General features: G+C 37.7%; 1 protein-coding gene across 7 annotated transcripts in view; it reads left to right on the plus strand.

Annotated features, from left to right (window-relative positions):
- gtf2e1 (general transcription factor IIE, polypeptide 1, alpha) overlaps nt 1-4,596 on the plus strand; it is a 50,531-nt gene extending 45,935 nt beyond the window's left edge. For all 7 annotated transcript variants that reach the window (XM_072585286.1, XM_072585285.1, XM_072585290.1 and 4 more), the window contains one exon: nt 1,511-4,596. In XM_072585286.1, the coding sequence (XP_072441387.1) occupies nt 1,511-1,926 (416 nt within the window). In that variant the 3' untranslated portion in view covers nt 1,927-4,596. The remainder of the gene's footprint in view (nt 1-1,510) is intronic.
- The last annotated feature ends 12,544 nt before the right edge of the window (nt 4,597-17,140 follow it).

The following is a 17,140-nucleotide window of genomic DNA, read 5'->3' on the forward strand; positions in this document are numbered from 1 at the left end:
ACCATACTGTTCTGTATCTGTAAAATCTTCCTTACTGTCCTGTTTTGACACTATCACCTTGATAATTTAGTTTCCTGCCTTATTCAGTTTGTACAGTTTGTTTGGATTACTTATTATTTTGGTTAGACATTCGGTATACAACTCTTATGCCTATCATATTATTCCAGCCATTTGGTTTGTCTCCAGCACTGCCTTATTTTTAATTTTTAGTAATTATCTCTCTGCCTTAATTAATCGGATTACGGTCATCCCTTCACTTGTTGTTCAGCTGTTGACACTGATCTCTCTGCCTATAAATTCTGTGTCTGTGTGCTTTTCTTCACTACCTGACAAAGGAACAGTGCTCCGAAAGCTTGTGATTTCAAATAAGCCTGTTGGACTATAACCTGGTGTTGTGAGATTTCTGACCTTGTAGAGATACAAACAATGCTGCACATTACTAAGCTGTATTCCCATTTCTAAGTGGTAGATATATCATTTTGCACTCAGCAAATGTTGAGGCTATTGTTTAGTTCCTAAGATTTGCATTTGCTAATAAATTATGCTGAACATGATCAGTTTGCCCAAAATTGTTTAAAATTAAAGCCATATGTGTGGGCGGCACGGTGGCACAGTGGTTCAATTCCCGCCTCAGGCGACTGACTGTGTGGAGTTTGCACGTTCTCCCCGTGTCTGCGTGGGTTTCCTCCGGGTGCTCCGGTTTCCTCCCACAGTCCAAAGATGTGCAGGCCAGGTGAATTGGCCATGCTAAATTGCCCATAGTGTTAGGTAAGGGGTAAATGTAGATGTAGGGGTATGGGTGGGTTACGCTTCGGCGGGGCGGTGTGGACTTGTTGGGCCGAAGGGCCTGTTTCCACACTGTAAATAATCTAATCTAAAAATATGTAGAATACTCTTGAATATAGCAGCTGAGTCACCTGCTGCATAGGTGGGTAATAGCATCTCTGAACAGCCTGATTAGAAAATATCTAAACTAGGCAGGGGAAGAGTGGTCTTGTGGCACAACGATTGTGTCCCTACCTCTAGGCCCAAGTCCCATCTGCTCCAGCAGTTCATCATAACGTGTCTAAAAAGATTGATTAGAAAATATGTTTAAGAGGCAGATTGAAATTCTCCTTTTAAAAATAAGTAATTTATTTTCTATTTGTTACCGTTATTTTTATCATTGACACTGGGGTGGCTGTTCTTTTCTCTCTGTTATCTCACTGCTCTGGTAAAGCAGTGTGTTGGTGGGGATGTGAACATTTTGGAGCAGCTCATTGACTTTAATAGAGCAGCACTTTGGACCATCCTGGGACAGATTAAGCCAGAACTATCTAAATGAGGAAGAAAAGACTGCCAGCTCATTAATGCTACATATTTGCCCTGTCGTTATCTTTAAAGTTTATAAGCAGCTGTAGTCATGCTATTCATATTTGGACTGTTGCTATAAGTGTTAATGAACTGTGTGGAATTACCTTTTTGGAAAGCCATTTTTAAAAACACTTTTTCACTGCTATGTGTATTGTAGGTAATAACGATGTTGAGTCATACCATGACCGTGAGGGAAAAGGGAATCCATTGGAAGCAAATGAAGAAGTCATGCAAACCTTGCTCATCCATGAAAAGAAGAGTACATCTGCAACTGTGGCTGCAACTGCTGCAATCCCAACTTCAAATGCCAGTGATTCAGAGAGTGATACTAGTGAATCAGAGGATGAATCACCTCGACCACAGGCACCTACAGTGTCATTCCCAGTGGCAGCAGCAGAAGAGGATGAAGAATTTGAAGAAGTTGAGGATGAGCCAATTGTGATGGTAGCAGGTCAGCCATATTCATATAGCCAGGTCAGCCAGTGCGTTGAGCTAGTGACACAGATGACTGCTGAAGAGAAAGAAGTATATATTGCCATGGGGCAAAGAATGTTCCAGGAGATGTATGACTGACCATTGTCATAATACAATAACATTTTTAAAATCATCATTGTAGATTTTAAGGTTTTACTAGTCAGTGTTTCAGTAAATTTAATTGTATCTGCCAAATTGTTATGAGATAGCATTGCTTTCCAAACAAAATTACAGGCTGGATTTTGGAAGTATTTCAAATCATAAGTATTATTTTTAAGAGATTAAAAGGCCGCAGTGCCTGATAATTTTTAAAGCTATGGACTTCACAGGATTCTTGTTTTTATTGCATTGTTCCCTCCTTTCTAGGTGACACTTAAATTAATGAAACCCCTTTGAGCTAGAATAATTGAATGAGGCAATGATATGTCCTGTTCAACTAACAAAAAATGTTTTGTTGGATAGTGGACTGGCCCTTGCCAGGTGGAAACATGTTTCCCTTGTGCTTCATCAAGCTTTATGGATAATTACCAATAAAACTTGTCCATCTGTGACAACGGGCAAATTATAAATGTTGAGCAGCAATGGGATTCAAGCTTGGAACCTGTTGGTTAGAAATCAGTAGCTTATTCACTTGCACTACCAAACACAGCAGTAAATCATAGAATCAAATGAAATATTTGTCCCATGGTACAAGATTTGTGTTTGGTTCTTTTTAAAGAATACTTTGCTCTTAGTCTTGCTTATTGCAAATGTTAAAACATAGAGACTTGTTAAAACTGGGTGAACTATATCACTGCAGAGGAACTGTAAGTTAGTTGTATTTCTGATATTTGCAGGTAAAACAAATGTAGATTGAACTTGTAAAATATTTCATTAAATATTATCAATCTAGTTGCTCCTGTGGTTCAGTATCCTCCTGCCATGCAGAACAGAAATGTTCCAGATTGAATTGTCACCTGTTGCTGAGTTAGTTGATCTCAGCTGGAACAGTAGGTAAGATGCTTAATTAGCTGCAGAGCCCCAGTTTAATTATCTAAAAACCAGCTAACGCTTTTGCTTCTGATCCCTACTCAGTTGTCTCTACTGAAAGTGTGTACATCTAGGTGACAGGTGAGGATTACTACCAGTTGAAATGTCCTCTGTGGTCAGACAGCTGCAAGTATTCAGAGTCAAGGTGCAGATACTTAGTGAACTTCTAGTGAAATGTTACCACTAGAAGTTATCAACTTCAAAAAAAGAATTGATCACATGATTTTGTTTGAATCTAAGTGAAATTAGTAGCTTTTATTTGAAATGAAAATATTTTAAGTGTAATAAGTATAGAGTAGTGCAGTTTAAAATCAGCTGGACAAGTGCCAAACCATTATGACTCTGTCATAAGTATCAGGGACAAAGTTTAAATTCTTAGACTGTGAGAAAGTAGTCTTAAATGTGTTTTGCCTTCTCAAGCTCCAGCGGCAGAACTTCATATTATGTTTTAAAATAGTTCAGTTTTATTCTCTTGGTATCTATGCAGCAGATGATTAGTGTAAAGTTAATTTTTAAAATAGTTTTAACAGATTTAAATACTGTAAACGCAATGCAGCAAATACTCTGATCAGGCAGCATCTTTGGAGAAAAGAAATAAATCTCGCACATTAACTTTGTTTTTCTCTTTGCTGTCTAACCTACTGAGCGTTACCAGCATTTTATACATTTAATTTCAGATTTCCAACACCTACAGTATTTTGCTACTGTTTTAGCTATTCTAATTTTTCTGTTACAGAGAATGAAATGTACAGCTTTAACCTTCATTTGTGTGTTCCCTCTTGTTTTCATTTAAATCAGAGTCAACGTAACACAAGTCCTTTCAAAACTCATTATAGCCCATAGCTGCACATACCATGTTACTGGGAAATCTTTTTGAATACCAGACAGATATTGTAATTGCGGATCTGCATTTTGGTCCTGCAGCCAGGTTAATATGACAGCCTATTAAAAAGAAAGGAAATCTCATCGACTCTTAACCTTCCATCTCTAGAATCTACCACTGGTTTGAGTGAAACAAATGAGGATAATGGAAGTATACACAATGGAAAACTAGAGGATGTATTTGCCAAGTCATAACTGTTTCATTAACATTAAAAAAGCTTTTCTAATGGGGAGGAGATGACGTATCATAAAGAGTATTGTCTTATCATGCAGTGTATTCTTATTACTGTTTGTCAGCCCAGTGAGTATGTAAAATAGATTACAATGCTGTAATCTAATTCAGAAGGTTCAGGTTAAAACTAAACTTTTTTTAATCCTGGAGTAGTGATGTAACCTGAATCTTGGAAACATGTCTTCAAATTAGCACCCTACTATCTGTTTTTGTATCATCTATTCTACACAATTTAATTTCTGTGTAATATTAGGTAATTTTCTGAAGCTGGTAATGTACTTTGTCTTATGACGTATGACAGTCATAAAAAGGCATTGATGCCATTTCTGCCAATTTCGAAGAAACTCTTGCTTCATGGCAAGGGAACATTCTTTTCTGATCTTATGAAATGTTACACCTGTGCAGTGAACTGTATGTTCTTTTCATGCATGAACTAGCCACTATTAAGTGCTGTTAGCAATGCAATATTTATTGTATGGGTGTCTACAGTCAGTGATTTGCAGACAACAGTTATTGTTTCCATTTGTCACAAATATTAGATATGAAAGGTTGCATTTAGCCTATCCTGTTAATTCAACAGCTTAAGTCAAATTCACTTATGATTAAATTTGTTTTGCATTAAATAACCCTTTTGTGTCGTATATATGTATTTAATTGGATATGACTGAATTATTCATTTTTTCTCACAGAAATTACTTTTTGGAGTTAGTTTTCCACTATTGACATCTATGGAATAATCGCCTCCATTGTGAATTTTCTAAGTTTCTTTCACTGGTGTGCAAAAGTACTTGAAATAGTCCATTGGTGCTATTCTGATTGTGAGCTTAATGCCTAAAGGGAATAAAAACTGCAATAACAATTGCTGATCATAGCAGTTATTCAATTAATTGATCAATGCCTCAGGTTTACTTTGTTAAGGGGAAGGAATTTAGACCAGGCAAGAATCAAAAATCCAGGCAAGTCTGATGTGCACTGGAAAATTGATGTGTGCTGGAGTAGGTAGATAACCTACTAGCAGCATCCAGTGGCAAATATCAAGTACTGCAATGACAAAGTCAATTGCTGCTTTTTACTGCAGTCGTGGGTTTTACACAAACTAAATACACGTCACAAAGTCAATTGAATTTTTTTATGCGGCCAAATTGAATGCCTTAGTCTCATTCCATTAAAAATTATCCCTAATACTGTGCATACGGTGTACAAATACCACTTATTACAATTTTAGATTGTACCATACTATCAAGTGAATAAATGCAAACTGGTTTTAAAATCATAAAGGCATATTTCTGACTTCCTTCCTGATATAAAAAATGAAAGCACTTGGCCTCCAACACTGGACATGCATCCTGACAAAAAGAATGTTGGAAATACTCAACAGGTCTGGCTGCATCAATGGAGAAGGAACTAGAATTAGGGTTTCAGATTCTCTCAAACGTGACTTCTCTATTTTTCTCAACCAGCATTATAGAACAAATCAATCAGTTGTGCTTAGTCCTGTGCATAAAGATGATTTACCATTAGAGATGTACATGGATCCACGAGTATTGAAAATTTATTTAGAAATTCAGGTGTGTGGTTTTTTTCTTGATGTGTAAGCCAGAAGATTTGTTCTGTTATCTAGCTTCCTCTATATACAAAATCATTGTTTCAAGTATACTAGATTATGGAGGAAAGGATACATACTAAAGCACTGTGCATTCTCAGGCTGGAAAGAAATAAAGGACTAATTTGAAAAAGATGTGGAGAAAAAGACAGCCTAACTTCACCTTGTGTCCAATATCATTAATAAATTCATACTCAGTTTAACATTGTCTCTCAAAAGTGGTGAATTATCCACAGTTAGAAATAAAATTGTTCTATTTAAGAAAATATCCTTTTAGAACCAAAACCATAACCAGTGTATTTTACTTGGTGCTTTCTGTTCAGTTTTATTTGGAAATAAAAGTTTTGCATTATGTTATTGTGTCAGTAATTATTTTGGATAAAATCTCATTTCACCTATTTTTTTTTGCTGAATTAAAACCATTCTCAAGTAATACAAAAAGAGTTTTGACAAATTTCATAATATACAAGCAGAAGTAGGGGTAGGGAGATCCTGCATGAGGGGGGAGAATCTTACAGACAAAGTAATGATATAAGAAACCTTTTTAAAGAGACTTGGTCTGTTGAAAATAAATTTAGTGAGATTGATATGGTAGAAAAGAAAAAAAGCGGTATAATAAAGTGCTAGAAAAACTCAGTGTGGTTTGGCAGCATCTGTGGAGCAAAAGCAAATTCTTTGGCTCTGTATTGATAGGCATGAGAAAGAAATCTCGAGTGACTTTTGTATGCAAAAGAAAGAACTTGACTAATAAAAGCTTTACTGAGGAAACTATTAATGGAAGGGTAATTGAAATGTTCAGGATCAAATGAGATGCAGTTCAACAACTGAAGGTGGTTTGTGAGGAAGTAGCAGGCGATTAACCATAATTTTGCCTACTGGGGTCACTGGCAGTACAGATGACGAACAGATCATTCTTACTGTACCCTGAAAATGTAAAACCTTGCAAATTAAATTAAGTTAGCTTCAGTTAGAAAGCTTTTAGGCTTTGAAATTTGTCTGAATTTTGGATACAGCATTTAGTGATTAGAACAAGAATATAATAGGTCATAATTTGCTTTCAAAGTACTAATGAATCTTAACTGGACAAATGACTATTTAAATTGGAATATCTAAAAGTTTCTGACTGAGATGCACCACTCCCCCATCAGCTTGACAAAAATTGCATCTTCCATCACCATGCATTGAAAATATGAAGTTGCTACATTTGCGCCATCAATCTGAATTAAAATCAACATAGATTGAAAGAGCAAATATTGTTTTCTAAGAACCATTTTAACAATGTATTCATGTTAAATACTGTACTTCCAAAAATTTGCTATGCAGAAAATTACATAGTCCAAAAACAGAAAATTGACGGCAGATGTCATTAAATGATCTGCTGCAGCTAATGATGACGTGATCCCTCTATAGGTTGTAAGCTCTGACAGTTGTAAGCTTTAACTATCTTCCAAGGTTTTGTTCATTATTGTTTTACATACATTTACGCTGTTGAACACAAAGACACTTTTTAGGTTGGTAAAGCTTCCATCGAGAGAACAGCAAGTAATCTTTGAGTTCAGTAGTTTCTTGGCAGCAGATCTTCCATGCTAGAAGGGAAATAACTTAGAGAATTATCAAATGGAATAACTGATCATTCTTTGAGTACAAAAGTTCCTTTGATTGCTGAGTTGTAGTTTGATGTTGCTATTCTGTTTTAGATTAATCACTATATCTATTCCTTTTATTATTTAAAATACAGGAGAACCTCGATTATCCGAATACCAATTATCTTAAAATTGGATTATCCAAAGGAGATCTCAAGGTCCCGACAGAAACATTACATCAAAGACGTGTGTCCAACACTAGTCGTGTCTTTTGTTCACAGTGATTAAAAGTGCTGCCAAAAACAGTCCTGGACTGACGGGAGCACAGGTACTGTCTCTAAATGACTGACCTGACCCCCGACACACACACACACACACACTCTCTCTCTCTCTCTCTCTCTCTCTCACACTCACTTTCTCACTCACTCTCTCCCTCTCCCCCCACACTTTCCCTGGAGTTCTACACAGGCATGTACCCTAAACCCCCTTCCCCAGATAATCTGTCCAACATTGTCCTGTACAGGGCAAAGGTGGCACATCAAAGAAATGCAGTAAAAAGTTGTGTGTGGGTGCATGTGCACTATTTGGAAACTCATTTCCCCCCAAAAGGTAGCAGCAGCAGCAGCAGCAGTCTTGGTGTCCAGTCCAGCTGCCCTGGAGAGGGAGCGGAGTCAAATAAGTTGGGGATGGGGGTAGACGGAGGTGGTTTTGGGGGTGGGCGGGGTACGGTGTCTCTCGTGCACTGTGCTGCTGCTAGTCTCCTGAACAGGGAACAGACTTAATAGAAAACTCCAAAGCCCAGAGGAAAGGCATTGAATCGATTAACCAAATAATCAATTATTCAAACAAAATAGTGCTCGCTCATGTTCGGATAATTGAGGTTCCTCTGTATACAAGTCAGTTCTCATCTCTAATATACTTTTAGGGTGAACATTTTATTTTTAATTTCTAAATTTATCCATCTGTTTTACATGTTTCTGAAGACACCTTTCCAATGACATTGGAGCATAGTGTGATCTGTTTTCAGGTCTTTTAATCCCCGCTGATCCAATTCTCATGTCACATTAAATCTGTTGTTAAATAGAAGAGATTGACATGCTGGTTCCTTCCTGTAAAATTAGGCTGGTTATTGAATATTGACTGACCATTAAACAACAATTCATGCATTCTAATTTGTTCCTCACCAGCCTTAATAATAAACATGCCAGGGTATTAGAAGTGGTAATATTAATACGTAATGTGCATCATTCCTAGCAAAACTAGATGGCAGATTATCAAGTATGATGGTGAATAGTTTGAAGAGAGAATTTGGTATAATGAGATTGCAAATCACCGCTTACAATGGCAGAGATAGAAAAATACTTAATGGTCTCTGGTGTGAGTAGATGAATAGAGGATTGACATAAAACAGAAGAAGATTTTTTAAAAGGAGTAGGACAAGACTCTTTGTGTCTTGGGTTGAAAAATGTGATGCTGGAAAAACGCAGCAGGCCAGGCAGCATCATAGGAGCAGGAGAATTGATGTTTTGGGCTGAAGCCCTTCTTCAGGAATGAGGCTGGTGTGCCAGGCGGGCTGAGATAAAAGGTAGGGGGAGGGGATTTGGGGGCGGGATGCTGGGAATACAATAGGTGGAAGGAGGTGAGGGTGAGGGTGATAGGCCGCAGAGTGGGTGGGGGTGGAGAGGTCAGGAAGAAGATTGCGGGTCAAGAGGGCGGTGCTGAATCCGGGGGTTGGGACTGAGATAAGGTTGGAGGAGGGGAAATGAGGAAGCTGGAGAAATCTATATTCATCCCGTGTGGTTGGAGGGTTCCTAGGCAGAAGATGAGGCGCTCTTCCTCCAGACGTCGTGCGGTCAGGGTCTGGCGATGGAGGAGGCCAAGGACCTGCATGTCCTTGGCAGAGTGGGAGGGGAAGTTAAAGTGTTCAGCCACGGGACGGTTGGGTTGGCTAGTTGGTGTTTATGTATCCTGGTAGCTAGTTTTCTGCCTGTTTGTCCAATGTAGTGTTTGTTACAGTCCTTGCACGGTATTTTGTAAATGACATTAGTTTTGCTTGTTGTCTGTATAGGGTCTTTCAAGTTCATTTGCAATAAGTCAAACTAAAGTAATTTACAAAATACCGTGCAAGGCCTACAACAAACACTACGTTGGACAAACAGGCAGAAAGAAAACTAGCCCTCAGGATACATGAATACCCAACTAGCCACAAAAAGATATGACCCTCTCTCACTAGTATCCTTAGATATGGATGAGGAAGGACACCACTTCGAGTGGGACAACATACCCATCCTAGGACAAGCCAAACAAAGACACGCACGAGAATTCCTAGAAGCATAGCATTCCAACCGGAACTCTATCAAAAACACATTGAGTTAGACCCCATCACCACCCCCAAGAAAAGGAACAGGAAGTGACTTCACTGCAGGAAATAACATCACCACAGGAAATGACAACACCAACCCAAAGAAACCCAAGCATATAAATAGAAAGCAGGAATTTTCAGCAATGCTTCACCTGAGGCCCACTGAAGATGTTACCCAGTAGGATGATGAAATGTCTGGAAATGAACCTTCCAGCTCAGCAAGCAAACCTACATCCAAAACCTCAACCTGAGCTACAAATCTTTTCAAAACTCGCTAATACTTGCTCTTGTTAAGATCGATCAATTCTACACTGGAGAAACTAACAAAATCTACAAATTCTGTCAGCCTGAGTATTTGAATTAACTCAAATGGTGGAATGAGGTCAGGCCAGCTAAAGATAATTAGAGTTTCATCCTTTTCGCTGGTTGAAATTGCTTGGGGACCTTATACTCTACTGCTCTAACTTTGGCAGGAAGCCTGCTTATTGCAAAAGCAAACCTTCACTGAAGGTTTGGCAGGACAGTTGGAGAAAGTCTAACAAAATAACACCCTATCACCACCCTCCCTTACCTACATCTTTGTACAGTGACCAAAGTGCAGAACTCAGAACAATAACAAAAATTGACTACTTAAAACGGGTGAAACTGCAAGTCTTGGCAGAGAGTTATAATTCATTATTATAGCTGGATTGGTAACTGAAAAGCTAAGGGTGAGGTGAATGACAATGAAACAAAATGATTCCAGGGATGAAAAACATCAGTTATGAAGATAGATTTGGAGCGAGGCAGTTGTAGTCATTGGACTATTAATCCAGAACCCCTGGCTAATGTTCTGAGAAGATGGCTTTGAATCCCACATGGCAGATGATGAAATTTGAAATTAATAAAAATCTACTGATGACCATAAAAACATTATTATTTGTTGTTAAAGAACTCACCTGGTTCACTAATATCCTTTAGGGTAAGGAAAAGTGCTGTTCTTACCTGGATTGGTCTACATGTGACTCCAGACCTACAGCTATGTGGTTGACTCTGTCTTATGGCAATTAGGGATAGGTGATAAATACACATCCCATGAGCAAATTTAAGAAGATTGAGAAGTTGGGAATATTTTGATTGGAGAGGTAAAGGCTAAGAGGAGATTTGGTCGAAGGTTTCAAAATTATGAGGATGCTGGGCAGTGAAGATTAGGTTAGATTATAATCTACACTGCCAGGGCGAAACTGTTCCCTCATGAAATGATTGAGATTGTGAAGGCCCAAATCCGTAGTAACTTGTGAAAGAAGCAAACATGATATGAGAACATCTTTTTCATACAGAGTAGTCAGGATCTAGAGCACCCTTCTGGAGGTGTGGTGGAGGCAGGTTCAATTGAGGCATTCAAGAGGGTATGAGATAATTATCTAAATAGAAACAGTATTCAGATTTATGGGGAAAAGGCAGGAGAATGGCATGAAGTCAGAGTGCTCATTCGTAGTTGCATATATGGTGGACTAAATGGCCTCCTTCTGTAGTATAACAATTCAGTGATTCTGAGAAGAAAATAGTGCTTTAGTGGGTAGATCAAAGGGGAAAATGTGGGTTTATAATGGGATTTAGAAAATGTAGCAAAAATGTAGTGTATTGATAGGAATGTGAGGAATGAGTGTAAACTTGAAGGAGTAGGGAAAGCAATGGGACTAAGGGATGATTTGAAACAAAGCAGATGAGTCATTCATTTCCCCACAATTCATTGTAATCTTCAGTGGCTTCTTTCCTGGCCACATCATGAAGGCAGCCATCACCTTTCAGCGGAGAAAAGGGCAGAAAAGACAACAATGTGCAGTTGACAAACGAATTGCCCAAAATATCAATAGAAATCTTGGCATTCCATGTTACAACAGCAGAATTTGATGTATTCAATCACCATAATCAATAAATCATTTTGCATTTTGTGACATACCTCCTCAATTGTCCCATTATTACGAAACAGCATGTCTGCTGACTCACCCACAGCAATTATACAGAATTATATGTATTAAAATCCTTGAGTTCGTGATACTGCAACACCCCTGTACATTTATATCAATGGGCAGTGCTCTACAGGAAGACACTATTATTTTACTTGGCATTGTTAACTCCCTCAGCCTTTGAGAACAACACAGAGGACAAACTATTTCCTCTGATTAACTGTCGGCAAGGTCATGGGCAATTCACCAGTGAGTACATGAAAATCCTCCATTTGGAAGCACATACTGTTGTACAAATTTGGTGGGGGCAATATTTTAGGTTCAAGGGGGTGCTTTTTTCTCATTGCAGGCTTTCTAAACCTGATGACATCTCCAAGCCTATGAAAAATAATATTAATTATCTGATAAATGTAGCCCATCACTGCTCCTTAATTAATTCTGCTTGGATTCCTGAAGTGATCCTGACCATAAAAGTTGAGGTCATGGTGACATTCATTTCCACAGCTAAGTTGTTGTTGAAAATGTGGTTGTAACTTGAAGCATACCTTACTTCCACTCCTATGTCTTATGGAGCACGTGCAGTTGCAGGAAATCTGCCTAGAAAACATCTTACCTTGGGGGTGGGACTATTATTATCAGCAGAGATGTATTTAGGGAGTGGAAATGATAAATATGATAATGATAAATTTAAAAGGAATATATCCTCCTGCGGGAGAAAGTAGGGCGTCAGTTAAACATACAATTTGTCAACAGTACCACAATACAGTTCCATCATAGATTTCATCTTGAAGAGTCTGGAGTGTGACTTAAATCCTCCATGATCTAACAAAGAGGCAAGAGAGCTGCCATGTGACAACACAATAGATCAAGGAGACTGGGGCATGTTTTGGTTTTGCACATAAATTACATTGGTCAAAGTTTTAGTAGTCTTTTAGACATGAATTTGCTTTGTGATCCAATTACGCAAGTCTCCAAGAGCAAATATGCAGGAAAATCTAGGCCAGGACACTTAGATTGATATATGTTTGGTTACATTGGATAGCATCTTCCCAGCCACTGTACAATATGGGAAATGATGTCAATGTTGGGAGAATCATGTGAGATCAGATTAAGGAGGTTCCTGATATTGAGAACAAATCATCCCATTTTCCAATCAAGTGTTGAATGACGCAACAAGGTTATTCCTAGTGAACGGAGAGAGACCTATCTGTAGGCATGAATGCCCTCATTATTATGTCAACTCTGCTTATTTATATCCAGTTTCCCCAATATCTCACCTATTAAACAGTGACAATTCCCAACATGATGGTCAGAGCAGGTACCTGGCAGCTCCAGCTTACTGCTTGCTCCTCTGGCTCTTCATCTTAGACACCAGGCACAAACATTTCAGGGCACGCTCTATAGGGTAGTGACTGCATGCAATTCCCATCCACCAAAACCTCCAGGACCCCATCAGCAAAGCATGGTGCCAGTTTCCCTCTGATATTTCTGGGGCAATTGACAGGAACCGTGAAGGATAACTACAGACTGCCAGAGCTTGACCAAGTGTGTGGCTGGCCATTAAAGATAGCAGATGTGCCAGAAACCTGGGAGGTTTTGGCAAGGGTCAATATTTCTGCCTGTGGTGTGTGGGAGAATTCGATTAGGAGAGTCTGGGAAGATAGTGTAAGAAAACTTGCCAGGCCCCACAGTGAAAACTCTTTATGAAACTCACCAAAAATGACAGTTAGCCAATTTCTGGTATGAATTAGCCTGTAGGATTTAAATGTAAGCACAACGAAGAGTCAAATCCCAGGGCAACATTTTCCTTTGTTTACAAATATTTCAGAAATGATTTATGAATAACTAACAAATATTTCCTAATTTGCGCTCATGCTTTATTTCAAATTAATAAGCTTTCTTTAAATTTAAATAAAATCAAAATGTTTAAATCCTTTCAAACAGGATGAACTAGATTTTTATTATTTGCATCAGGTCTTGCTTGTCAATGAAGTCAAAATAATCCTATGAACAAAACTGAACATGAAATATAACCTGATAATGCTGCAATATATGTTAGATAAAAAATTGAGAAGATTACAGAACATAATCTAGATTTTATGATTGTGAATCTATCAAGCCTATAATGCACAGTCACTAGCATCATATTTTATGCTTTCTTTTTGGAAAATTGTACAACATTGTTATTTTGTCCTTATTTTTTTCTTTGGGTTTAATTTTAAAATTTAACAAATCTTATCTTAGGGTTGACAAGAATGATTTATTTCACTGCAGCAATCTTATTACAGATAAATTGCTACAAAGGAAAACACGAAAAAGTTCTCCATAAAAAAAGATACAATGGATTTTGGAAGCCATTCAAGATACTGTTTGGCTGTGAAAAGAGCAGTAGACGTTCAACTGTCACATTAGTTTAGTTAAGGTTACCCTCTATGAGATTAATAAATATATCTTTTCAAGCCAGATTCCTTCAAATTGGAATCTGTCATATCTAGATTATATTTATATGCATTCAATTACTACTTAACATCTGCAGCGGGAAGATATTTAATATCTAGTTTACTAGAAATAAGTCTTTTGCATGATTCCAGCTTTAATTCTATGCTGAAAGAATGGCAGGACTGGATGTTAAATATTCCTGGTTACAGGGCGTTCAGCAAAGGAAGAAAAAAATAATGTTATTGGTTAAGAAGAGCATTGCAATACTGGAGAAAGAGGATGCTTTGGAAGGTTCAAGAGCAGAACTAATTTGGCTAGAGTTAAAGAACGATAAAAATTGCTTGGTGTAGTCCACATGCTACCTGCTAGTGGAAATAATATAGAAGAACAAATCAAGGGGCTAATTTGCATCAACATCTGATTAATTTCTAATCTCACTTCATTTCTCTGCTGTTTCCTATTTTACCAGGCTGGAGAATTAAAAAAGAGACAGTACCAATTCCTAGCATGAAAGTCTGAGCAGGGACTTGGAGACTCTGCTTGTTCCCTGTTCCTTTATCTTGGACAGCTGCCACCAGCATCTTACTGTACACTCCGTGGGCAGTGACCACCTTGAGGAAGTCAACTGTAGCAATTGAAGACAACATGCTGAGAAGGTTGAGTTGGGTCAGTTCGGTGGGGGTTGGGGAATGGTGTGGAGGCCCAGCTGGAAGCAGTGATCTGGCCCAGTCCAGTGGAGGAAAGGGATTGTTGGCTCCGGTAGGAGAGAAGGGGAATCGGTCCAGAGTGGGAGTGTATCAGGAAGTGGGAGAAGGGGTGTTGGGTTGAGTATACTGGCAGGGGAAAGGGGTAGGGCAGAATGGGGCCAAGTTCTGCAGTATGTCGTGTCGGGGTCTGGAGGGTATAAGGGATGTGGGGATGGTTTAATTTGGGGTGTGTGAGGTAAGCATGGAGTCTTTGAATAGTTAAGCAGTATTGGAATATGTGTTAGGAATAATAGCCTAACTTTTCCAAAGTAACTGTTTTATTTAATTTCTTTGCAACCCTCTGAATTGTCTGATTGAAATGGAGACTTTTGGAGGATTCCAGGCTTAGGGGAGTTGACAGTGGAAAAATCAATTTCCCAGATGATTCCTTCGGATTCTGCTATGATGAGGCTTCTGCAGGGTCCCTATGTGCCTCTCCTATTTACACTGACATAAAGACTACCTGGCCATATGCTATTCTGGGCCAGTATTTTGAATCCAAAATGACTCTTATTCAAAAGTTCCTAAGAAGAATCATTAACTCTGTATTTTTCTCCACAGGTGCTGCCAGACCTGCTAGGTTTCTCCATGATTTTCTGTTTTTATTTCCAAATTGCTGTATATGCAGAATTTTGCTTTTATTAAAGCAATAAGATTTGTTGCTGGTATACAAGAATATTGCCCATATTAATGTAGTGATTCCTGTGGCATGCACTTCCCTTTCATAACAGCAGTTTAAATCTGGTGCCATCTCAAGGAAGTCTCCTGGTTGGCATCAGCATTGAGCAGGACAAGCCACCAATCATGTTGAAGTATTTTTACAGACAGCAAACCTGGAAGTTAAAAGCAATTTTTAATTTAATTTCTGAGATTTGAATAAGAAAGAAGCTAAAATATAGACAAAATAATTTAATAATATTATTTTATAAGTATAGCAAAGTGAAGAAACTTGATCTTCCACAAGTATCAAATTAGGTCCTGAGGATTGGCCAGGGTGTTCAGCAGTGATTATGAGATTAGTCTACTGTTAAGGAAGGATGAACAACTATAACTTACGTAAGAATGTGTCTGTGTGTGTATCTGGCTGTGTGTGTTTGTCTGTGTGCATGCATATATGTATATGTATGTAGTCAGCAAAAAAAGTTGACATGATGAAGAAATTAAATGGTGTTTCAAGAAATGCTTTAATTATACTTGACAATCAACCACTAAAACTGAAACCTGATTAATTTCATCTTCGTACATTTGTAAAATGAAGGGGTATTCATTTGAAATGCAAACATTTAAAAATGATTTGTTTTATCTACAAATTACTTAGTCTGAAGACTATTTTAAATTTGTTTTACTTTCTATTTTTATGCTCCAAACTAATCCTCAATGCCATTTATCTGTTATATAGGAGTGTGTTACTATTATTAATCTAATAAGAAATTAACTAAAAGGGCAGAGTGGGAGCATATCTATTTGATTTAATTTTGACCTAAGTATGATGCAGAGAATACAGGATTATGCTAATAATGTATTTTTTTAAAAAATCAATGGCATGGTGAAATGATTCATTCAAATTTTAGTTTGCTGACGTTTTGCAGTTAGAAGAATGCCAAAATGAACCATATGAATTTCAATGCACCTTAACATGTTTTCCTAGCAAAATAAAACCAGCTTAGATCCATCAACTTTAGCATACGATGTCAAGTTTCTCACAACATTGCTACCTTTTTTATTATTACATCCAATTCTTTTATTTTGAATGTAAATGTAGACTCCATACTCATTAATATGCCAATGTCATACTCCCTGCTACTACCTAATATTATTGGTTAGACTGGAGGGATGGGAAGGAAGGGTGGAATTGACGTCATCAGCAGCATGGTTATTAGTAAAATGATTTTCAAATAAATTAAGTGATTTATGTTTCTTTGTGTGGTCATTTTACTTTGATGAACTGCTATTTCCAGCACGGTTGTATTTTTATTCCAGCTATATACCATGTTTATACCATATTAAAATATACTGTATTTAAAAAATTACAGAGCTACATTATACATGAACTAATTTCCTAAGTAATTGCTGTGAACTTCATTGGTATCCATAATTGCATTTTAAACCCAATGAATATTCTCTAAGGATTATATAAGTGCTACATGAATTATTTTGGGTGGCTTATTACTTTTACAAATGCAGCATTTTTGTGGAATGATATATCATCAACATTTCAAATTTTATCACAATGGATTGAACAGTATCCAATTGATCATGTTCAAACTGTAAACATAACATACAAATACTGGAAAATCATTTTAGAAAAAAAAATTCATTTCTTATTATTCCACAGGAAGAGCGCTGTCCTGTCAAACTGAGGCTGGTTGATGGATTGACAGATTCAACCTTCAACCTTCAATTTTGTCCTTCACTCCCTCTGTTCATCTTAGTTTGGCAAATCACACATGTGCATATCATTCTTTTACTTCCTCATTAATAATACTAA

This window comes from Chiloscyllium punctatum, chromosome 15 (genome assembly GCF_047496795.1).
Source record: "Chiloscyllium punctatum isolate Juve2018m chromosome 15, sChiPun1.3, whole genome shotgun sequence".
NCBI lineage: Eukaryota > Metazoa > Chordata > Chondrichthyes > Orectolobiformes > Hemiscylliidae > Chiloscyllium > Chiloscyllium punctatum.